This window comes from Idiotropiscis lumnitzeri, chromosome 18, assembly GCF_059441095.1.
Source record: "Idiotropiscis lumnitzeri isolate Australia: NSW breed Sydney's pygmy pipehorse chromosome 18, RoL_Ilum_1.0, whole genome shotgun sequence".
Classification (NCBI taxonomy): domain Eukaryota; kingdom Metazoa; phylum Chordata; class Actinopteri; order Syngnathiformes; family Syngnathidae; genus Idiotropiscis; species Idiotropiscis lumnitzeri.
Genome location: NC_142408.1, coordinates 15,251,118 through 15,277,010, shown reverse-complemented (window position 1 = coordinate 15,277,010; position 25,893 = coordinate 15,251,118). Strand labels below are relative to the sequence as shown.

General features: G+C 41.6%; 1 protein-coding gene across 3 annotated transcripts in view; it reads right to left on the bottom strand.

Moving 5' to 3' along the window:
• The window catches only part of dennd1a (DENN/MADD domain containing 1A), a 184,997-nt gene that overhangs the window by 77,501 nt on the left and 81,603 nt on the right, over positions 1–25,893 (bottom strand). For all 3 annotated transcript variants that reach the window (XM_088282175.1, XM_088282176.1, XM_088282177.1), the window contains 5 exons: positions 25,717–25,827; positions 18,303–18,403; positions 17,592–17,637; positions 6,469–6,570; positions 4,014–4,139 (listed from right to left, as the gene is read on the bottom strand). In XM_088282175.1, coding sequence (XP_088138301.1) covers positions 4,014–4,139; positions 6,469–6,570; positions 17,592–17,637; positions 18,303–18,403; positions 25,717–25,827 — 486 coding nt within the window. The remainder of the gene's footprint in view (positions 1–4,013; positions 4,140–6,468; positions 6,571–17,591; positions 17,638–18,302; positions 18,404–25,716; positions 25,828–25,893) is intronic.

Sequence of the window (25,893 nt, the reverse complement as noted above, 5' to 3'; positions counted from 1 at the left end):
AGATCTACTCGTTCTGAGTACTCAAGTCCATTCATTACTTGAGCCCTGGTCTCGTCGTACAAAGCTGGAATTGTTTTCTCAGTGAAATGTTTTCGACTAGATATTTCTTACCGTGGCTCTAGAGTGCGCATCATGTAGTGAAAATCATAATTCTCAACTACGCTATACGGGCGGAGATCCTTGCATATATATACGGAGATGCTGTGCGTAAAAGACTTTGCCTTGGGAGAATTATAAGAGAGTTTTGCTTTCCGTCGAGAACCCATGTTGGTCTGACCAGGAGGCAAGCTGACGTCTGCATGTGCATAGTCCTTGTCTTTCCAGTGTACTTTACTTTTGTGAGACAGTTCTTGCAAATAGCAAAGTCCTTAGCCAGCTTAGTTTAATCCGTACTACTGTAAAATCCGAAATGCAGCCACAGCATTTGACTTGTATGATGCCGGTGCATCTTTTAACTTTTAAAATTTTTTCGCTTGCTTCAGCCATGTTCGTTCGAATTGTTTGTCTTCTTCGCCTGGCCACTTAGGCCCACTTCCCCACCGCTCCTCTGAGGCACGCCCCTGGTGGAGCACCAAGTAATTGCTCAATGAGCAATGAACAATGAAGGAGCGTTTATAGGAATCGCTATATTCTTTTAAAATATTGATACGTGGGCGTAGGCATATCGATAATCGATCGGAAGACGAAATATCGCGATGTATCACCATATCGAGATATTGTCACACTCCTAGTGGCCACCACTACTTGAAGCTGTCATTGTCGCGGTGCAAGTCGGCGAAGATTTCGGATAAACTGCTCATTGATGAAGGAGGTGGTCAGCGAGCAAAAAATTCCAATGAGGGGGTCAAGTGTGACCGCATTGGAACGTTACATTGAGTGCCGTATGCTTGAATGTTCCGTTCCAAAGAATGTAGTTACGTCGCCTACAGTCGTAAAACTGGAGCCAATCCTCAGCCACATTAATGTGCATGTCCACTCATTCCCACGTCAGTCTCTTTAAATATCCCTACTGGCGGTTTATGCCCTACACGTCTGCATCGTGATCAACAAAGCAGCAGTACGCGAGTGTGCCGTCCTCCTAGCATAATCTATATACCTCTGCTCACTTCCACATGTCCTCATTCTCATATAAATCTGCCACGGAGAGGTTAATCCTTTTGATATGTTGAAGTGGTCATAGGTAGGGATGTACACGTGAATTTTGGTGCCAACTGATCACCGTTTTTTGACGTTATAAGCAATGAAAGTACAACGATTTCCAATGAAAAGTTTGCAATCGGTCCCTTCAGTTATGCTTCAGTACCATGGGGATAACAGGGGCGGTGACATATTCCTAATTAAAAGCAGCCGTTTTTCATGACGTAATTTATTTCCTAATTTCTCCAAAATAAATAGATAAAAAATGTTTCAGTTTCCTAATTAAAAAAAAATTATAAACTGAGCTTGTTAATGAAAAATGGGCAATTTTGGGTCTTGTCTTCCTTTAATACACTAAAAGTACTTGCCTATCACCTACGCAAGTAGAGGAATAAATGGAAGCAGAATAGGTAGTTGCCATGGCAACAAATGTGTGACACATTGCTAGCTTAGCATGCAGCTTCCTTCAACACAACAAGGTTTTACAGCACCATAACCGACCAGGATTCAACCTTTGGCCAGAAAGCTCAAGTTTTGTCCAATCAGGACTCGTTCGCTGCCATCAACGTGAGGTGCGTTCAGATATTTACTCTGGTGCCCTATCAACACTGACAGATATTTAGAAAGGAGCGCACTCCCCTCCCCATTAATTTCCAGACGCAGCCTATGCCTTTGCAAAAAGGTTACATTTTTTAAATACATGTGGTGTCTTAGAATTTGTATGATAAATGAATATGTCAAATCTTCTTGGGAAAACTGCCAATCACAAGTCAATCATTTGTGAATTTAATTGCATTTTATGATTTATAAAATATACCTTATTTATGCCTACTAGTAATATCAAAATATGACAAAAAATAAAGCTAATTTGACAATGTAGGACGCCAACCCACTATGACCATCTGGCTCGTACATGATGGTCCAACATACGTCAGGCGAACAACTTCCTCTTCTTCCAACTCTTCAAACAAACAGTAATATCGCTTTCTGAGTTGATTTCTGTCCTTGTACACATTACATATGGAGCCCCGCATTGTTTTTCTTCAAATGACATCACACTCCCGGTTTGTCACTTGCCAGGATCTCACTTTGGAAAAAATAAAACTTTGTCAAATGTGTGAAATGGATTTTTCATGCTTTATTTGTTTATCTGTTTAATTACTTTTACTTTGAATTCATCTGGCATATCTTAAAATTACTCCACACCAGGTCTTTAAATAATTTATTTCCTTGAGAATATCTTCACTTGAAAATGACCAGGAGCACTCAAATAGGGTCTTGCATTTATTTAAAACTATGTGTGCGCGCAGATATGTGCAAAAGTCATTTAAGTTAATAATCCTGTGAATGACTTGTTCTTTAAAGCATTAATATTAAATATACAGTAAAACGCTCCCATGTGCCGTCGTGCTGTAATGTTCCACACAGAATATTTAATATTATTGTTGGGAAGTGAATTTCTGCAAGTTGGCAGCTTTAAGCTACTTTAGCGCTGATACAATCAATCAAAAAAGTTTACAATCAGTACAAAAACTGTGTCGAACCCACGTCTGATTTATTTGGAATTTTGATTGAAATTGCAGAACACACTCAGGTTTGATTTTGAATTCATGTAACCCAAATGTTTGGAATAAATGGGTTACATGGGTTTTCTTATACCTACCCCTGCTGACAAATGTTATTGACTTTAATGGTATAACTACAACTTCTAACAAGTCATACTAAAAAGTCAAAGCATGTATCATTCCTGCTGATATCGTATTGGACGATATCGGTATTGGACATTACTCTGGCCGCAATATCGGTAATGTATCAGAAGCGAAAATGGATGTAGCTGGCTAATGCACGCATAGATTGTGAATCGGGTCAATTTGTGATGGAACTCAAACGGGTTACATTCCCCTTCCTCTGGCAATTAGCGTGGGTCTTAAACATAGGTAGCCAAAACACGCCTAATTTAAATGCAACTGCATTAATAAACAAACCACCAGATGGTGGTAGAACTGCACAAATAGATAACAACTTGGGCTTTTTAACAGATTTACTGCTTTTTATTCAATTGTTACAAGACGACCATATTGTGCCAATTTTAAGATCACACAATACCATTATCGTTCCATCCCTGGTAAGGAAGCTGTTTTGTTAATAGGAATGTACTAACTGATGAGAGAAGTGATCACATATATCATATGAAATGTACATTTCATTTGCATGTGCCAGTGCCTGACTATGTGCACATGGACATTTTGGCCAGCAACTCACTTCTGTGATTGAGTGGCAACCAGTTAAGGGTGCAGTTGGCCTCTTGCTCAAATCAGCTGTGATTGATTTCACCTCACCGTTAAAAGGAGAAGCGTGATAACATTGATACATATATGGATAGATGGCTTATTTTTGGTTGGTCTGTTTGTTTTGTGCATGATTGGCTGACAGAAAAACACAGCAGAATTGTAATCTGTATTCAAGCACAACACAAAACGCTAGCCTAATCACGCCTGCGTTCTAAGGTTGGGAACCGTACTGTACTGTGTTCTAAGGTTGGGAACTGTAACTCTGTCCACTCCTACTCTTTTTGGGCATTGTTTTGGATGTCTTTATTCAGTTGGTGCTCGGGGTTTCTTAATTGCACTAATAAAAGAAATTAATTAATGAAAAAAAAAAAACTCCAGAGACATGACGTCTAAATTCATTCCAATGGAGAATTCATATACCCCATTAGGTTACAGTTAAGATGTCTGTTTTTTTGTTTTTTTTTTAAGAAAATAATTTGAGGAAGTGTCACATACAGCGCTAACAGTGGTTGGGGCACCAAAAACAGTTGTTTCGTTATGTGTTAAATATCTTATCTGCAGTGTAAAATGTAACTATTTACTGACCAACTCAATCTGAAGAGCATTTCTGTAGCTGCCAAATAGAGCTGCTTGACTCCTGAGGAAGGCACGAGCCACACCATCGCCTGGGCTCGTTGAAAACCTCCTCAGCCGACTTTTTAGAGCTGAAACCTGATGGTACAGTGGAAATAAAACCATTAAAACAAATCTATATGAGCTTCATAAGCTACTAAAAAAGTCGCGTTACACATTATGTAATCTAAGGTACACAGAAGAAACTGAAACCCTCATCTGAAGATATATATCTTCTTCATTCAGTGAAATGCTGGAGATTCAGGTGGTGCAGGGTCGTCAAACGGTGGCTGGTTACATGTAGATTTAGCAGCCGGCATCTTTTGTGACTGAGGGCCCTTGTCCTAATAGGACTTCTTCAAGGAGAATAACATGACTCTTTTGGACCATCCTGCATACTCCCTTGATTTAAATCCCATAGAGAACATTTGGGGATGGATGGCAAGGGAAGTTTATAAAAACGGTCATCAGTTCGAGACAGGTGATGTCTTTCATGAAGCCATCTTCACCACTTGGAGAAATGTTCCCATTAGCTTCCTGGAAACACCCGCATCAAGTACACCAAAACGCATTTCTGAAATCTTTCCTAAGAAAGGGGGAGATACTCATTACAGAGTCCTACTTGAAAAAGTTTTGTTCTAGATGATAAGTAGCCTCTTTCAGTTAGACTGTTTTCAATAAATTATATTTTCAAAGTACTTTTTGTCAAGCTCCCCCCTTCTTGCTTATGCATTTTGTCACTCTACTTAAAATCTGTCTGCGTTAAATTGTGTTGGGATAAATTACATACCGTTTTGTTTTTTATTCTGATTCATGTCTTTGATTTGCGAGTCAAGTTTGTCAAATTATATATGTTGTTGGCTTTGTCTAGTTGGATTCATTTTCAAAATGGAGATGAAGGTGCTGTTAAATTTTAATGTGCATTGTCATTCACCTTCAAGTGTGCCATCTCCTCAAAGTCTGCCTCAAAGCGTATGATTTTAAAGGTGATTTTGCAAGTCAGATTACATTCTCTAACCAAAGACATCCATACAAATTTTACCATCTATTCAGCATTTCTTGGATTCATGATTTTAACCTCCGAACTCTTAGGAGTTGCTACTTTTTTCCCCACAGTATAAGTTGAATGTTAGGGGACTTTTTAATCAAGCCTTCTTCAGGTGTACTTTTTCAAATTCGTCTCTTCCAAAACTGCCAAGCATCTGTGTGAGGTTCATACTGATAATGACAGAAAGAACACACGGGTGCCTTTATCCAAACACAGCACTTCATAATGACAATGTGGAAAAAGATATTACATGTAGATAAGCACTAACAGCCTTTGTTCAATACTTTCTTGGTGCACCTATGGAAGTACTCAGCTCCAAGTGTTTTAGAATATGATGCCACAAGCTTTGCAGACCTGTCTTTGGCCCGTTTCGCCCATTCCTGTTTGCAGCAACTTTCAAGGTCCGTGAGGTTGGATCGGGAGAGTCAGCGCACAGCAATTTTCCTACATGGCTTACTCCTGACGTTTACACAAAAGACGTCAACCTCCTCAGACCAGAGAATCTTCTTTCTTATTGTTCGAGAGTCCTTCAGGTGCCTTTTGGCAAACTCCAGGTAGGCTGCCAAGAGCATTTTTGAATGAGTGGCTACCATCTGGCCACTCTATCATGCAGGCTTGACTGATGGAGTGTTGCAGAGATTGTTTTTCTGGAAGTTTCTCCTCGAATGGGTGCCTTTCCAAATCATGTCCAATCAACTGACAGTTGGACACCAGATAAGCTGTAGTGACCTCTCAAGGCCAATTAGTGGAAACATGACACACTTGAGTTGTAAATACCTATGTACATGGGATTTGTTAAAGTCTTTTTAAAAATAAACTTCTAAGAATTTAAAAACAATCATTTTGTCATTATGAGGTATTGCATGTACAATTTCAAAAAAATATTTACGCCAATTTAGAGTTAAGCCGTAACAACAAAAAAGTGAAGCACTGTGATTACACTTTGTGGATACACAGTAATTAATGCTGCAGTGACATGACATACTGATTTTAGGAAGTTGTATTTGAACCTGCGAATGTAAAATACTAGAACAAATTAAATTATCTGGTAGGTGCTGGTCAGGTGGTGTGTGACATCAGCAATGCGCTGAGAGTGTCCGGATATGAGGTGTGGTTGACAGTCGCTGCTGAGACTGTGAATCATGGCTCTTCCCACACATGAGATCATTATAGGAAATAAGTGTCCAATTAAACCCCAAAAAATTATTAAAAAAAACATGAATAACTGAACTTCTAAGAAAGACTGTATGACCCTTGTTGACACGAGGTTGTTTAATGCTTTGGATGCAGGGGAGCATCTTGGTCATTAAAATGGGTGCGCAATGATAGACTGTAAAAGACAAAAATATAAAAACATATACAACAGCAATTGCTCCTCACCACTTCATGGGGCAGGCTTTCAAGATCATTATAGGGTGTTTCAAGGGTGTTTGTGTCCACATTCAGGAGCACTACATCCTCCATAGCCATTCCTTGAACTTTCTAAAAAAAAAAAAAGAAAGAAATGTATGTCGTTACAGAGAAATCAATGTTGTTACACGGAAATCAAAATACACATTGTATGAATAACTATTACTTTTTCCAGATAGAAAATAACATGTGCGCGCGTGCGTGTGTGTGTGTGTGGGGGTGTGCGTGTGCGTGGGTGTGTGCGTGTGTATGGATTCATGTTTTGTGTTTTATTTATTTTTTTAATTAACCCTTTACTTGGTTGACTATTATATTTAGTGACATGCCTGCTGACGTACTGTGTCTCCACTTGGTACAGCGGCTGCACTGAGGCGGACAGAGTGAGGCTCCAGAGGACGGTCAAAACAGCGCAAAGGATTATTGGCTGCCCTCTCCTCTCATTGTCGGACATCTACACCGCCTCAGCAGGGCTCTCAATATCGTCAAAGACAATACCCACCCAAACTCACACCTGTTCGACCTGATGCCCTCTGGCAGGCGCTACAGGTACATCAAATCAAGGACCAATAGACTGAGAAACAGTTTCTTTCCAAGAGCCATCTCCATTCTAAACTCTCACACACACACACACACACACACACACACACAACCACCCCTACCTTGCAGAAAAGCAACGTGATGTGTTTTTATACAGTGAACCCTCGGTTATCGCGGTTAATGGGGACCGAGACCACCCGCGAAAACTGAAAATCCGCGAAGTAGCGGCGCACCTTAAAAAAAAAAAAAAAAATTTATATATATATATATATATATATATATATATATATATATACATATATATATATATGGGTAGAGAGAGAGAGAGTGAAATTCATGTTATAACAAAAAAAAAAAAATTATTATTAAAACTTATTTTTTTATTCCCCAGCCATTATTTTTGTATTTATTCAATTAGTTCTTTTTGTATTTATTTAATTACTTCGACTTTTTTGAGCAGGACTCTCCAAACGCAGACACGGGGAAAAGGTGGTGATACAAAGATATTGATTATAATCACAATATAGTCAGTGTAATCAGCGCGTCTCGCAGCAGCTGACGGCATGGCGCGAGACGATCGCTGGAGGAACGCCCACACAGCTGAAAAAACAAAAACACACGCGGCATGACAGGCACGGATCATGACAGTGAAATGAAAGGTGGCATTCTTTATTTATTTATTCATTCATAACTGACAGCCTCGCGCCCCGCCCGTGCCCCGGGCGGAAGGCGCTCCTATTCGGCTTAACTGTGACACACGCCCGCCCTCCTCCTGCGGAGCTTCCATTCGGTTAAACTTAGGGGCCGCTTGGAACCGCCCGTGCCCGGGGAAGGTGCTCCTCTTCGGCTTACTGTGACGCGAGCATGCCCTCCTCCTGCGGAGCTTCCATTCGGTTAAACTTAGGGGCCGCTTGGAACCGCCCGTGCCCGGGGAAGGTGCTCCTCTTCGGCTTACTGTGACACGAGCATGCCCTCCTCCTGCGGAGCTTCCATTCGGTTAAACTTAGGGGCCGCTTGACACCACCCGTGCCCGGGGAAGGTGCTCCTCTTCGGCTTACTGTGACACACGCCCGCCCTCCTCCTGCGGAGCTTCCATTCGGTTAAACTTAGGGGCCGCTTGGAACCGCCCGTGCCCGGGGAAGGTGCTCCTCTTCGGCTTACTGTGACGCGAGCATGCCCTCCTCCTGCGGAGCTTCCATTCGGTTAAACTTAGGGGCCGCTTGGAACCGCCCATGCCCGGGGAAGGTGTTCCTCTTCGGCTTACTGTGACGCGAGCATGCCCTCCTCCTGCGGAGCTTCCATTCGGTTAAACTTAGGGGCCGCTTGACACCGCCCGTGCCCGGGGAAGGTGCTCCTCTACGGCTCAACTGCCACGCACGCCGGCCCGAGCTCTGGTACGGTCCGAACCGCGCGAAACGTCGCCACCAAACGTGCTCTTCTTCGTCTGCTCTCTTCTTCGTCCACTCTCCTCTTCGGCGCACGCCGGCCGTCTAACCGCTCCAGCGCCCCCTCGTGCCGCTCGGCGAAACTACAATGCCCCCGAATATTTTTTAGACCCGCGAAGCACTGAAGCCGCGAAACGCGAAGTAGCGAGGGTTCACTGTATATCCTATTCAGTATTATTTTCCATTGCACTAACTATTGTCTTATTTATCTAATTTATATATTTATCTGAATTATTGTTGTATTGCACTGGAGAGGGGAGCTCTCTAATCTCGTTGCACACTTGAGTATAATGACAGTGCAATACAACAATAATACAGACAAATATATAAATTAGATAATAATAAATAATAATAAAAATAATAATAATGAACTTTTGAAAATTAACCTGTGAAAAATCAGACACTGATTTTGAATTGTGGCACAATGGAAAAAGAGAGACCCATCAGTGATGCGACATATTTATTTCCCAAATATTTCAAGCTTTTGCCATCTCACTCCTCTCTCAATCCTGAATGGTAATTCTGGTAAAAGGTGCTCGTATGTAAACAGAGAAGCTAAGAGCAAGGACCTAGCAACGTGCAATTAGAGGAATGAGATGAGCCTTTGGCCCACTGTTTTAAATAAAGTTGAGCCCACTTTTCCGAAATTATGTATTAACGTGGGTTTATTCACGGGGATGACATCCTTTCCTTTATTTCCCAGACAAGATGACTTATACCACAATGGTGAAAGAAAGGTTCTCTAAAGGTTAAGAGCGGCTTAGAAGATTCGACTTTACCATGGTTTCCCTTTTCATATCCTCAAAAACGAAGGTGCTGATTGGCCGAAGAACACATACAGGCTACCACAGTGCTTCTCAATTATTTTCTGTCACGCCCCCTCCCTACCAAGAAGAAAACAATTCGCGCCTGCCCACCACCATTTTTTTTTTTACATTTTGTAAGAATGTACATGTTCATTGTATATTGATGTTAAATTTTGTCAATAAAATGCCTTTTAGCAAAGCTAAATTGATAAGAAATATAATTTTTAGAACTATTGTTGAGAGGATCTCAAAACTCAGTACTCTGTGGTGCAAATATTGATGATATGACAAATATTTACTATACATTTGACGTCGAACCTCGTCGTCGTGGTGACGTCATCCGTTTCCGCGTTCCGGTCTGAGAGCGTCTGCTAAATGGCGAACGTAGACGTCGTCTTATTTCATGTTTCTATACGTAATGTTTGGAATACAACAGTTCTGTTCATAGCTGTTCTGTTAAAAGTAGAGTGTACATCGAAGCACTTATTACTCATATAAATTCATTTTAGCGATTAGCACGCTTAGCGCCGCCTCGTTCGCCGACACGTTTAGAACACTTCTTGTTAGCGGGGTCGTTTATTTGTCATCGCTCGCTGCTGCTGTGCACGGACTTAGATAAAGTACAAATAAAGCTCATACTGCTGCGGCGCAAGATAGCGTGGCGGATAGTATTCAAGTAGCGGCGAAAAGAATTACTTCCGGGACAACGAGCGACAAGGCAACGCTTTTTTTTTTCTTTTTTTTTTAAAATCAGTACTGCAAGACCTACTGCGTGAACTAGGGGCGCAAAGCGAAGCTTTGACGATCTCAAATTTGTGTTGTCTGAGATTGCAATTTCGTTTCCAAAACCATACACCGTACTACGGCGGGAAAAAAAGCAAGTTTCCCAACACGCGCCCCCTCAGCATCACACTGCGCCCCCCCAGGGGGGTGCGCCGCACTATTTGAGAACCACTGGGCTACCATATGTGATTGATGTTACTTTGTAGCATAACACAATGCCCTTTTTAGCATCCACAATGGCTTAAGGAGGCATTAGTGCGTGAACTCACGTTTATTAACAACCAAAACAGTGTGTCCGTCTGCCCGTGTTTGACATTGAAGCAGAAATATCTCACATGCTCTCTCTCGCGAACAAAGTGATGCGTTCATCAACTGGGAAATACCAGTACTCAGAGTAACAGAACATGACATTTGCCACTAGCCCTCATTGGCATCACATAATAAAATACATAATTAAGTTTGTTGCAATAGACTAACGAAAACAAAAGAAAATATGTTCTTCCTAATATTTAAAGATTTTTTCCAGTTGCATTTACAGTGTCGACCAATTCACTACTCTTAAATTATCCATACTAGTCAATAAAAAGAAAACATTTTGGATAAAGATTAAATTAAGGGGGGTGGGGCTGCTGAGCTTTCAATGGAGTGGGATGTGTGTTGGGAAGCTCCTATCTAGGGCTGCACAATTTTGAAAAAAAAACAAAAAACCTAATTGCGATTATTCAGACCAATATTGCGATTACGATTCAATTTGCGGTTTTTGTTTCATACACGTTAAAATGCATTAAAATGTGACTGTGTGTAAAATACGTATAAATAAGTATTAATGACAAGAGCCAAGCAGTATGTCAGTCTAGGCTGTAGCGCTGTGTGTCCTTATTGTGCACTTCCGTGACTCGCTGCTGCTCAGTACGGCAACCGAGACGGACATAAACAATCGCGGACAGTGAACATATCTCACAATACATGACACTGTTATCCGTTTTTGCTTTGACTTGCTTTATTTTATACACTCTTCAACTTTTCACTTCTCTCATTTCCTCGCTCGCCACTGCAGCATATCCGCTCATCTCCTTCACTGCAATCTTCCTCACGCATGCACGCGCACACCCACACGTCACACACAAGCTTGTCACAATGCTCACAAAACTACGATTGTGAGTCAGTTTAGTTTCAGACAAAGAATTAGATCAATATAATACAAACAAATAACTAATGTCACCATTTGATGAAAAGTACGAGGTGCTCTCCTCTGGCGATTATATTGTATTGTATTAGTTTTGGGGGGGCTAGAAAAAGCAGCATATTCACCATTGCTTGTATCAGACATGCACGATCACAAATTATAAAATGTTGCCATTAGTGCTGAAAAGATGCTCTGAGAGGGACCTTGTCACCGGTACGCACAAATACTTACGAGATAGTTTCCGATGCCAATTTTTTTTCAAAACGTGAATGCTACTGTTCGCGATCTTAGCTTAGCACGAGAATGACCGCTAGTTATTGCCTCCCTTGCATCAGTTCATTTCAAATCTGTTTGACAAGCTTCATACTCCAATCAGTGGTGCTGTTTTAAACGTTGAAATACTCGTGTTGCCTCTTGATCTGATGCTTTTTTTTTTATATGGTTCATTTTTGGCGAATCTGCCGTACATCCAAATAATAGACGTACATCCAAATAATAGACGTACCGCCCGCTAGCATCCAGCTGGCCGGGCGCTCGCTACATCGCGCGGATCGGACGAGGGACACCGGTAAGAGGAGGGGCGGGGGGCTCTGTGTTTACGTGCATGAGAACTGGTGCGGCGATAGCACGATCGCCGAGAAGCACTCTTCCCCCGACATCAAGTTCATGTCCGTTAAATGCCGGCCTTATTTTCTCCCGAGGGAGCTAACGGTAGTGATTGTCACAGCTGTTTACATCCCTCCCGACGCTAGCACTAGCACGGCGCTCTAGCTACTCGCGTGCGTCATCAATAAACATCAGCGGGCGCACCCTGATGGCGTCCACATTGTAGCGGGAGACTTTAATAAGGCCAATTTAAAGACTGTACTCCCAGAGTTTCACCAGCATGTCAAGTGCCCGACGAGGGGAGACAACACTCTCGACCATGTGTACTCGAACATCAAGCACGCATACAGAGCCCTCCCACTCGCCCCCTCGGCCAGTCAGACCACCTGTCCTTGCAGCTCGCACCTGCGTACACCCCTCTCAGGCGCAGATTCAGGCCTACCACAAAGACTGTGAAAACCTGGCGTGACGACGCCATGAGTGAATTACAGGACTGCTTTCATGACACAAACTGGGACCTCTTTGATCATCAGGACCTTGATGTCTACACGCATTGTGTACTGGACTACATCAAGTTCTGCATGGAAACTGTGTCCCAACAAAAGACTATACGGACCTTCCCAAATGCGAAGCCCTGGATGTCCAGCAGGGTTCGCGCTCTCCTCAAGGCCCGTGACGCTGCCTTCAGGTCAGGCGACAAAGCCCAGTACAGGGTGGCTCGTGCTGACCTGAGCAAAGGCATCAAGCTAGCAAAGGCAACCTACAAGGGGAGGCTGGAGGCCCACCTTGCCAGTAACAGACCACGGGAGGTGTGGCAGGGTCTACGGAGCATCACCAACTTCCGTGGCAGCAGCACGACCTCTGTAGACCCGAGTGCATCGCTGGCAGAGGAGCTTAACTGCTTCTTCGCTCGGTTTGACTCGCCCCAACCGTCACACCCCCGCACTTCAAGCTCCAACTCCCCCCCACTCATCGTAGAGGAACACGATGTGAGGCGCGCGCTCCTGGCGGTCAACCCCAGGAAAGCTACTGGACCCGACGGAATACCAGGCAAGGTCCTCAGAGCATGTGCCCACCAACTGTCACATGTTTTCTGCAGGATCTTCAACCGCTCCCTGGCTCAGGCAGTCATCCCCTCCTGCTTGAAAACCTCCACCATTATTCCTGTCCCCAAAAAGTCACCAGCCGTCCACCTGAATGACTACCGTCCTGTTGCTCTCACACCAGTCATTATGAAGTGCTTCGAGAGGCTGGTTCTCCAGCACATCAGGGACTGCCTTCCTCCCACTCTGGACCCCTACCAGTTTGCATACCGGGCTAACAGATCCACTGAGGACGCCATCGACACTGCTCTGCATGTTGTACTGGGCCACCTGGAACAACAGCGGAGCTATGCAAGGATGCTCTTTGTGGACTACAGCTCGGCATTCAACACGATCATCCCAGACATCCTCGTCGCCAAACTGGACACTCTCGGCCTCCCTGCCCTCACACGCATCTGGATTAAGGACTTTCTGACCAACAGACCCCAGACTGTGTTGCTCGGCCCCTACACGTCCTCCACCCTCATGCTGAGCACCGGTTCCCCCCAAGGATGCGTGCTGAGCCCTCTCCTGTACGCCCTCTACACCTACGACTGCAGCCCGGCCCACGGCAACAACACCATCGTCAAGTTTGCTGACGACACGACAGTGGTCGGTCTGATCTCGGAAGGTGACGAGACAGCCTACAGAGAGGAGGTAAAGAGACTGACAACTTGGTGCAAGGACAACAGACTGCACCTTAACTCTGCTAAAACAAAGGAGATTGTCGTCGACTTCAGGAGGAACAAGACGCTGCCGCCCCCCCTCTGCATCGAAGGCGTGTGTGTGGAGAGGGTCCACACGTTCAAGTTCCTGGGAGTACAGATCTCCGATGACCTTTCTTGGACACACATCACCACAGCAGTGGTAAAGAAGGTCCACCAGCGTCTGCACTTCCTGAGAGTCCTCAGGAAATTCAACCTGGACAGGAAGCTGCTGCTGGCCTTCTACCACTCGTCCATCGAGAGCCTGCTGACGTACTGTGTCTCCACCTGGTACAGCGGCTGCACTGAGGCGGACAGAGTGAGGCTCCAGAGGACAGTCAAAACAGCGCAAAGGATTATTGGCTGCCCTCTCCCCTCGCTGTCGGACATCTACACCGCCCGGTGCCTCAGAAGGGCTCTCAACATCGTCAAAGACAATACCCACCCAAACTCACACCTGTTCGACCTGTTGCCCTCTGGCAGGCGCTACAGATGCATCAAATCAAGGACCAATAGACTGAGAAACAGTTTCTTTCCGAGAGCCATCTCCATACTGAACTCTCACACACACACACGAGACCACCCTAACCTTGCAAAACAGCATTGTGATGTGTTTCTATATGCCCTATTCAGTCTTATTTATTTATCTAATTTATATATTTGTCTGTATTATTGTTGTATTGCACTGGAGAGGGGAGCCCTCTAATCTCGTTGCACACTTGAGTACAATGACAATAAAGGGATTTCTATTTCTATTTCTATAGCACAAGCATCCCCCTCTCCTCATCTACGGCGGCAGAAGTTACTTTCATTACATCCACTTCGGTACATGGCAATGACAGAAAAAAACAGCGGCAATGACAGAAAAAAACAGAGGTGCACGCGTAGTGTGTTATTGTCGAACTGCGCTGACTGTTAGCCAACTACACTGATTGGCCAGCACTATTAAGACCCGAGCATCGACAATTCTGGTAGGCTAATTCATCTGTCACTCAAACGCCAAAGGTTGGTGGAGAGAGGAAAAACTAAAAAACCTCACTGTCTAGCGATTAGATAATCGCACTACGTCAAACCTCTATGTCAATTAGATTTCGATTTATTGTGCAGCCCTACTAATATCGGTTTCGAATGAAATTGTCTTAGAATTGCGCTTGTTGCAAGGATTTTTTTTCCTCTTGTTGCACATTGATGTACTTTAAGCTTGAAATATAACGTTGATGGCAGCCAAATATCTTTAATTTCGACGAAAACTGTGGTGTGATCTGTTTGTAGTCACTGTATGGTGATGGTTTAACCCAGACACCCCCTTATGTTGTGGTATGGTCCATTGGCCTTATCGGGGGCAATGGGCGGGCGCTACGGGGATCAGTTAGTTCAGTGAATGTCGAGTTAAAGTGAACGTCAACAAATCCCGCAGTATTGGAACTCGCTGTAGTTGCATCCTCATTTGAAGTTTGAAAAACACAACAAAAACCTACGATATTTCGGCCGAAAATTGACAGCCGGAAGTTTTCTTACCTTCTGCGCATCTTTCTGCGCATGTTTACAAGTGGCGACGAGTTTGTTCAAATCCGAACATTTCGGATTCCTCTGACATGACTAAAATAGCTCAAATATTTTTAAGTCGACAATTCAGTTGTGAGTAAGGAAGGGAGTAATATTTGATTATTGGCTGTTAATTCATTAGCTCCATGATGTGACCTGACATAGTGTCAGTGACTGTGTTCTGTTTATGCTATGAAACTTATGGAGGCAGCACCACAGGCACTGGTCTTAAAGGAATACACAAATTTCCCACACTCATAATTTACTCACTTACTAGGCTCTCTTGGATTTAAAATTGATAATCTGGATTGCTGTAATATCATTTTCCCAATTTAACATGCAGATTATTGTTAATTATTAAAACTACAATTAACATTTTCAATAACTGCACAGGATGATACATGCTGTTGTGAGCAGGGTTTCATGGTTGATGATGAAAACAAGATTAATTTATGCTAATCAGATTATATGTTTATTTACATTTGTGGCACACATTTTACAACCATAAACATTTTATTCTTAGTCTAGCTTTCACAGGATCAGTTCTACCTGCCAGCTGCCAGCTCCTTACGGATATATGCTTCATTGACTGTTTCTTAACGCCTGCAACGTCTGCAACATAGAACTCATGAAGGAATAACATAATCCTGGGTCAGCAGACACCTAATTAATTTTAGAAATTAGAAATTAGAAATCCCTTTATTGTCATTGTACTCAAGTGTGCAACGAGATTAGAGGTGTAATGTGTTAATACATGATACATTTTTATATAAGCAACCCTTATGATTGTAACGTATTTTTAATTCTTTCTAGGCAGGAACTGTCCGAACAAAAAATTCATGCAATTTGTAATGAGACACTTTGTCATACAAAAAGTCACTCAGGGCAAGGTAATTTAATCTTCGGGCAAGAGAAAAAAAATTGTCACTTGCCCAAATTGGGCAAGTAATTTGGCCACTCGGGCAAGGCAAATTTTAGTGGCACTTGCCCTATGGGCAAGCAGTTTTTAAAGTTAACTTCGAACCCTGAAATGGGTCTAAAATTTGACAGCACATCTTGGTCAAGGCCAGGTTTATTAAGCAGGGGTTGCACCACAGCATGTTTAAAATTTGGGGGGACTACACCACAAGAAAGACTGCTGTTGATCATGGCCAAAACCGATTTGCCAATACTTTGGAGGACTTCCTTAAAGAACTGAGGAGGGACAGCGTCAGATGGTCAGCCGGATGGCTTAATATGCCAAACCATATCTTCCACAGATGACAAGGAGACCGCCTCAAAGGAATCTAACACTGCGGAACAAGGAACGTGTACAGAGCGTTTGAAACAACAGTCTGAGCTGTAGCAACCTTGTCCATAAAAAACTGCAAAAAAATCAGTGCAGTTGGATAAATCCAGCGGTTGGATACACTGGTAGTAGGTTTTACAGCAGCAGAGGAAAACACAACATCAAAGAGCACTGTCATGTGATCAGAAATAACATTGTCCAACACTTTCTGACATCATCTACCATGCAAAGGAGCTTTGGCAGGTTAATATTGGGGGCTTTGCCATCTCGCTCTTTCCGGATCTCACAGCCAAGTTTGATCAAGCCTGGGCTGCATTCAATGGTCTCACGCAACAACTTTGGACTATTGACGTTGCTCGATATTGTCTGTATGGTCCGGCTCGCCTTTGCATTATGTACGACGGTGTGGAGAAGGATTTCATGCCACCGGAGAAGGCCAGCAAATATATAAAAACTTTGATTTCCAAGTAGACTGTATGGGGTCGCTCAGGGCACAGAGGTGACTTTTTGAAATATCATTATGGGTCATTTCTTAAGTTTTCATATTGTTGTTACTTGGGGTCATTTCTACGATTTGCAAATCGTCTTTTTTTTTCTTTTCCCACATAATTACATGGTAATTGCACTAACTCATTGAATATCGTCACTGTGATGCTTTATGTTTCTGGCCGTTTCCTTTGGTTATTGGGATTTGGCCGTCAAAACAGTGTTTTTCATTTAATTAGAGTTTTATGTTTATCTGTGTTTGTTATTTTGGTTACTGTGATGTGTCTATGTTGAAGGGGATATGAACTGAAATATTCATCTGTGTTTTCTCTGTTCTTTTAAATCAGTGCACTTTTTCATCGTTTTGTTTTTGTTTGTAGATTTAACATGGAAATCTGTTTTGAGTTATTTAAAACTTTGTTACAGGTTTATTGTTTTTCAAATATGTTATGGTCAATTGTAAGTTATTCGATTTGTATTTACATACAGCACTTTGTTTCAGCTGTGGTTGTTTTTAAAGTGAGTTATGAATAAAACTGAGTTAAATTGAGAGGAAACCAATTTTTAAATTTAAAAAAAAAATTTATTCAACTGAACTTGATCATTCTGCGAGAAAATGACTTACCTCCATCAGGCTGGAATGCACTCCAATGAGGTATGGCATTGGAGCACTGAAAAGAAATCATGTTATGCCTCAAAATGTTATCCAGGTTTTTGTTCAGGCAAATAAATAATTTGCTGATCATGATGAACAGTCTAAGAAAAGACAAAATTCATTACCGATATTCCCAGTGAGGTGTCAATGCATTTATTTTTGTTAAATTGTTATTAGGACAGAGCAAGCTATAATAAACGGGATGTGTCCAGGCACAGTAATGCAAGTCATACTCAGAATTGACCCTGCTTGATAAGAGGATAGGGTGAGTGAGCAGTGGCTCAAATACATAAAGCAGCCCTCCATTCTCACCAAAGGAGTGAACTGTGCACTTGCTCCTTGGGATATTTACACAGAAAATGTAAAGGCATGTTAACAAGACACCTGTAAACTGATTTGAATTCTTTCATTTTAAATTAATAATTGTAAATTTTAAAGTGAAAAAAATGCATACAATTTTTGCTTTTTTTATTCATACATAAACCTGCTATGCATAAGTAAAGGGAAAAAAATGAAACTAGTAAGCAATTGGAAAAGGATGTTGAGCATGTTTTACAAACATAAAAACGCAGTACATCAAAGGTGGTTTGGGCTTATTTGCATATGCAAAGCACATAGTTTAAGCCTCGCATACAATATTTAAGATGTCACAATTATTTAGGTGGAAGCCAACAAACTCACCAGCAGTAATCCAATAGATGTTGAGGCAGGACTGGAATGTAAACATGTTGCCAGTACATTGGATATAACATGGCAGCAGACCCATGCACACAAGCTGTCAACTGTTTAAAAGAACAGAGAGGAAACAAAGGTTTAAATGGAGAGTCCATGACTACAGTAAAGAGTAAAAAGAGGTTTTGTGTTTACCAGCAGAATTAATACTTGATCATGTAAAATTGCACATCGTGGAAGCAACATAGATGACAATATCAATGACGATTTATATCGCCCAGCCCGACAAGACCGACAAAAAGACTCTTGGAGCCGTGTGCGTAATCTAATGGGAAATCCCCCGTTTAGAATTTTCTTTCAAATTTGGGCCCATTTTTGGCCTTTTACAGAGGTTCCATTGAAAATAAAAACTCCATCTCCAGATGTTAGCCATTCGTCTTGAAACTAGGATTGCTTCATTGAAAAGAAGTTCAAAATGAAAAAGGAATAATAAAATGAAAACAGCTTTTTACTTTGTACAACACTGTTGCCATGGCGTCACACTATTTGTGAGGAATTATGCAGATTTAATATTTGTTAACATGTACATTTGTTCATTTTATCGGTTTATTGTGTTGTTTAAAAAAACGGCTTGGTTGCACCCTCAACAAATTTTTAATGAAACAACCCCGATTGATAGTTTCACCAAGATCTACCAAAAGTCTGAGACATATGGAACAGCCCAAGACTTGTAAAAAAGTCTCTGGAGCCCTATTCTAAACGCAACAAGAAGTCAGACATTTTTAATTTCCTTTCAATTGCTTTTTCATTTTTGGCTAATTATAGATGAATATTTTATCAAATTATCTTTTAATCTGATGTACTTTATTTAAAAAAAGACATCAAATTTCATTGTGCCAGCACCCAAAGTTGCCAGTGGAATCAAAATCCGATTCATATTTTATATATTTTTTATCCTATATATCATATTTGTCATGCGAAAGGTCCATCATATTGCCACACGAAGTTTGTGAATATTTACAAAAAGGTTTTAACTTGGCAATGTGCAATTTGCCAAGAAAACAACACACATTTGAGGGTCTACAGGAAAACTCACAAAACTTTGTATGCACATCAGGCCTTGCAAAATCATCCATATTTTATCGGTTTATTGTGGAATAAAAAAAAAATTGTTCACTAGCACTGCCTAGAATTTGTTAACAAATCAACTCAGGTTGAGTTCACATAGATCTACGAAAATGTGGTGGTATATGTAACAGCCCACGACCTACAAAAAACTCTCTTGGAGACATTTGCTAAGCCTAAAAGGAAGTTCGCCATTTTTAATTTATTTTACAATTGGGCGCTACCTTGACTGCAAAAGCTGCTGTAACTTCACCAACATGATGACCCTAAAGACATCAACGAACTTGTTTTTTGTCAACTGGTAGCGCCACCTGCTTGCTAAAGGAAATAGGTTTTATTTTATTTTTTTAAATGTTTTCTCCTAGCAGTTAACCAGATTTACCTAATGTTTGCTTGGAAGAGTGTTAGGTTGAATATATAAGTTATCCCATATTTTACTCTATTAGTATTGCAAAAGAATTGTTCCACAGTGTGACCTATGTTTGACCATATGGATGAGAAGACTTCAAGAGAAGCGGATGCCTGAAGACTGGATTCAATAGCTGCAACATCAAAGGAGGTGTGCCCGAGACACACCTCTGAAACAAAAGGACTGTGACTTTAGTGCGAGAGCACTAAAAGGCATATCTGCCTTGTCAATCAGTTAATGACTGCCATTGATGTCTGTTTTGCCTCTCGTGTCTGAAATGTTTACATGTCCCGGCTGGCGCAGTGCGACATATTCAGCTTCAGCTGTTGAAAGTGCAACTGTCGCCTGTTTCTTGCCAAGTCAGCTCACGGCTCCTCCACTTACAAGGAATATGTTGCCTGTTGTTGAGCGGCGGTCATCTTGATCACCAGCCCAATCAGCATCAGAGAATCCGATCAAAGCATCCGTGTTTGACTGCTCATACTTGAGAGAAAGATTTGCTGTCCCTTTCAAGTATCGGAATATCCTCTTCACAGCAGTCAGATGTGCAGCGTCTGGATTGGCGTTGAACTTAGACACAGTACTCACTGCATGAGCTATGTCTGGTTGTGTGGCCATTGCAGTATAACAGCAAACTTCCTACCATTGACTGATAGATTTGTTGATTTACTGGCTTACTGACACCATCGCTTTTCCTTAATTTGACATTGGCATCAGCAGGAGTTGCCGCAGGGTTTGCATTGTCCATTCCATATCTCTTGAGTATAGCCTCGATATAATGCTTCTGACTAAGAAAGACACAGTTCTTATCTTTGTCTTGGACCACAGAGATGCCCAGTATGTAAGACAACTCACCCATGTCTTTCATCTTGTAGCGCTCACCGAGGGTCGTTTTCAGCAGGTTCATGTTCTCCTTTGACTGTGTTATCAGAATGAGATCATCCACATACACAGCAAGTATCTCAAGCTCTTCTCTTGATCTAACAAACACACATGAATCAGATGTACTCTGTTTAAATCCTATTTCCGTCATGAACTCGGTGAAGGCTTTGCTCCAGCAGCGAGGTGACTGCTTCAGTCCATAAATTGATTTTTTTAACATACATACCAAGTGTTCTTGCCCAGGTTTGATGTATCCCTCTGGTTGCTCCATGTAGATTTCTTCTTCTAGGTGTCCATTGAGGAATTCAGTTACAACGTCCATCTGGTGTACATGTAAATTGTTTTGGATAGCAAAGGACAGTAACGTACGAATTGAGTTGAATCGTACCACTGGTGAAAAGGTTTCATAATAGTCAGTACCGAACAACTGTGAGTAACCTTTGGCGACAAGTCGACACTTGTATCGCTCCAGTTGTCCATCACTACGATACTTGACTTTGAAAACCCATCTTGATCCGACTGCCTTTCTTTCCTTTGGTAAATCCACCAGGTCCCACGTTTCATTTTCCAACAGCGACTCATATTCCAAATCAGCTGCCTCCTGCCATTCCTTTGCATTTGGACTCATCATTGCTTCTTTCATCGTGACTGGTTCCGTCACACAGCAGATTTTGGCATGATGATCAACAATAACTGTATCAGCAAACTCATCATATCCATATCTCTTTGGAGCTTTTTTCAGTCGGTCACTTGTTCTAACAGGTGTATCAACAATGACCTCTTGTGTTTCACTCTCATCTCCTTCCATGCTGATTTTAGTCTCTGAGCAGGTTACTTCCACTTGTTGTTTCCAATCAAAGTTGGATTCGTTGAAGATGACATCACGACGAATTAGAATCCTTTTTCGTTCTTCATCATACATACGGTAGCCCTTTGCATTGTTTGCATATCCCACGAAACGAAGTTTTACAGCCTTTTTGTCCAGTTTGCGTCTATCTTCATCAGGAATATGTGCATAAGCAATACAGCCAAAAACCCTTATGTGTCTCATGTCAGGTTTTTTTCCATACCATCTCTTGTAGGGTGTTTCTTGCTTCAAGACAGATGTGGGCAGCCTGTTCTGAATGTAAGCTGCCGTGGCTACAGCCTCTGCCCAGTACATCTTTGGTAACTTTGCATGAGATAGCATGCTTCTAGCAGCTTCAACTAGTGTCCTATTTTTTCTTTCTGCAACACTGTTTTGCTGCGGTGAGTGAGGAACAGTCATTTCATGATGGATGCCTTGATCCTTCAAAAATTCTTGAAATTCCCTTGATGTGTACTCACCCCCATTGTCAGTTCTCAGTCTTGTGATATTTCGCCCACATTCATTCGAGAATGTTTTCTCAAATTCCTTAAATTTGTAAAGAACTTCATTCTTCTGTTTCATGAAGTATACCTTGCAGCATCTCGAGTAGTCATCAATGAATGTCACAAAATATTTTGCTCCACCAATAGATTCGGTCTGCATGGGACCACAGACATCACTATGAATGAGCTGCATTCTGCGTTTGGACCGTATTCCTCCAATCGACTTGTATGGCCGTTTGGACAGTTTGCCTTCCACACATCCTTCACAGAATGGAATCTCTGTTTCTGCAGAAAAGTCCACCCCTTTTACTAGATCCTTCAGTTCCTTCAGCTTGGTGGTGTGTCCCAGGCGCTGGTGCCACAGACTAGCTGCGAGTGATGCACCATGACAGGCGGGTGAATTTCCTTCAACATCCAGCTGATAAAGTCCATCAGCTCTTTGAGTTCCTATTCCAAGGAGGATTCCATTTTTTCCATGAATGTAGCAGTGAAATTTCCTGAACTGTACTGTATTTCCCTTTTTGGTAGCAGCTCCCACTGAAAACAGATTTCCAGATAGCTTAGGAACATACAGAACATCATACATTGTAATCCGTTTTGAATCCCTTTGTTTGAAAGTCATTTCCAAACCGACATTTCCTATTCCAAGGGCATCAACCACCCTGCCGTCACCTAGTTTTACAGTCTGTGCCTTTAAGAACTGGTGGTATTCTTGAAGTATATCTTTATCACACGTGTGCTTTGATGCTCCTGAATCAATCAACCATTCACCTTGTTGCGATTTGTCAGTTGAATGTACTTCTTTTGTGACAAAAGCACCTTCTGTCGCATCTTCTTCATCTTCACACATCATGCTTTTAGCCTTGTGAGTTTTCTGCTTATCTTTGCGTTTCCAGCTCGGACAATCACGCTTGATATGACCTTCTTTCCCACATTTGTAACACCTCCACTTGCTCCGTCCTTCTGCTCCCACTGCATTGGAGCTATCCTGCACAGTTGCCTGAAATTGTGTGGACATGGCTGATGCACCACCTGTTACAGCACTAGCAGTAACTCGTTTTTGATCCTCATTGATCAATGCTTGCTGAACAAACTGCAGTGTCAGATTTTCAATCTTTGTTTCTAGTGCAGTGACAATTGTGGCATAACTTGGTGGCAAGCTTCCAAAAGTGTTACAATTTGGTCTTCCTCTTCAATTACAGCTCCTATTGCTGATAGCTTATCAGTAAGCTCCTTCATTTGTTTTAAATGCTGAGTCAAACGTTCTCCTTCCTTCATTTCACATCGGAAATATGTTTTCTTCAAAAACAGTTTATTTGCCAAGGTATCTCTCTCAAAATGGCCTTTCAGCGTAGTCCACGCCTCTTTGGGAGTCTGACAACTTGTTATCAAATACAACTGGGTTGTACTCACATTCAGTACTATCATGGAGAACGCCTTCTCACTTCGTTTAGTGAATTCAGCCTGTTCGTGGGCGTTAGCATCAGAGGCTAGCGTGTCTGTCTCTGTTAGCATGCCCCACAGTCCTTTAGCCTTTAGCAAGTGCTCCATTGAAACTTCCACGTTGCCCAATTCTCCGGTCCGCTCAGCTTGTCAATAAACAGTTTCTCATCCATCGTGAAATCCCACGGTACTGTTTATCTCTTACAAAAAAAATAATTCGTGTAAGCAGCCTTTTTAGCGCCGTTCTGGGCCCATAACCTGTTGAAATTTGTGGCGTGAGCCGTTCTTTTATTGAAGTGCGCAACAATCAGCAACATCCAGCAGCGCAAAAAAACGGAAGTAAACAGAGTCTTCTTCGCGATACACAAAGTCACAGCATTAAGCAACAGCACCACCCATTGACAAATTGCCGTACTACAACACCTGACAAAGAGTGTTTAGGCCTAAATGATGTTGCAAAGTTTGTGAATTGCGCTGTCTGACAAGAAAAAAGAAAAAAAAACGACTTTAAATATGGACAAGAACTCATGAAACTTTGCAAATGCATTAGACATGGGATTAGCATCAATATATTTTTAGGTTGTTGTGTGATTTAAAAAAAAAGTTTTTAGTTAAGCAGCCCCTGTTGCACGTATCACCAAGATTTAGAGAAATTTTGAGGCATATGTCACAGCCCAAGTCCCACAAAAAAGGCTCTTGGAGAATATAATAAACCTAAAAAGAGGGCCACCATATTTGATTTCCTTCACAAATGTCTCATTTTCACCTTTCAAATCAGCCAGTCCTCCCGATAACATGGATATTTGTGTCTTTAGCACATATTGGCATTGAAAGAATTTTACAGAGCCCATATTTTGTTGAACTCCTCCGAAGAGATATCATGTAATGTACTTCAAACTTTGTTTTTTCATCTAAAGATATTGAAAATGTTTCTTTTTGTCAAAGACTGCTGCCGTATTGCGAAACATTGTTTGACAAAAAAACAAAGTTGTCTTTGCACGGTCAAAAAAATACACTAAAACTCCCAATGTATTTTCTCTTCAGAAAATGTTGAAAATTGGTGTTTCTTGGCTCGCAGTGAATGCAGGAAAGACATTTTGTTTTCAAACCAAGTGCATGCACAGATAATATACAGCATGCATATAGCCACTGATATTGTGTGTGAGGGATTATTTCCCATGGGTTTGTGTCTTGTAATCAACCAAAACAAAACAACCAACAGTAAATTTAATTATTTTATTTGCATAGCCCTCAGAGTCTCAAAGGGCTTCACAGGCCTGTAGTATCCAATGATTGGGGACACTGTATCAATCAAACCCTGAAATGAGCAAGGGTAAAATCAAAATAACAATTGGGGGGGAAATAAGAAACTTTAAGAGACCACCGATGAGTCTATCAACCTGGGTGAAAACTAGGACTGTCAAAATGAAAGCATTAACTCAAGTGATTAATCTCAATTTTTTTAACTCAGTTAAATATTTTAACTCAGTTAACTCAGTTTGAAAAATAATTTGCATTCTTTGCAAATATTGGGCAATATTAGCTGTGCATCTTCAGCAGGTCTCAGAACAAAACACTGTGTTCAAGTTACCACTGGGCCTTGCAAACCAACACTGCTGGAGTGTGGCGCTTATGGGCAGTTGGGAAAAATGTTTAAAAGAAAAATGGCTATAAAGATGTCCCCATTTCGATCGTATTCAAGAATCACAGAAAGCTATTAAAACAGTTTTTGAATTAAATATACTTCATATTGGGTGATTTTGCATCAATTGCAAAATATTATTCAAGTAAATATCTGTTACAAGCTTCCCAAAAAATTGTAGTTGAAAAATGTAATTAATCGCAATAATGGAATATTTTGTGATTAATTAGTTAAAAATAATAATCACTTGACAGCACTAGTGAAAACTCATGAAAGTCAAAATTTTTCATTCCAATTCCAATGTGCCAGTACTCCAAAGAGGCCGGAGTTGCATGGGCCCTTCACAACTGCCCGAATCTCTGGTTTCATGTTACATTCACTGATGTTTTTCATGGCACTTCTTATGGCAGTCATTCTTCAAAATGCACTTCAAGAGGTGCAATAGGTTTGGTGAGTAAATAATTTAAGATATGTTCACCAAAAATGAACAACAGTTAAAAGACATAATACAAGAATTTTGACAGGAACTACAGAAAATCAGAAAAGATTAAAAACATGAGGACTATACTTACAGTGCTTAGTGTGCTACTGCAGATGAGGATCCGACGTTCATAAAGCATACTAGCGTAGAGTTGAAGGATGTTATTGACATCAACTGCTACAAAATACTCTGTAAGGTTCCTCTGTAAGAGTTAAACAAAGACATACGTGAGTTGTGAACTATAAATTAGATAGTGTACTGTGGGACA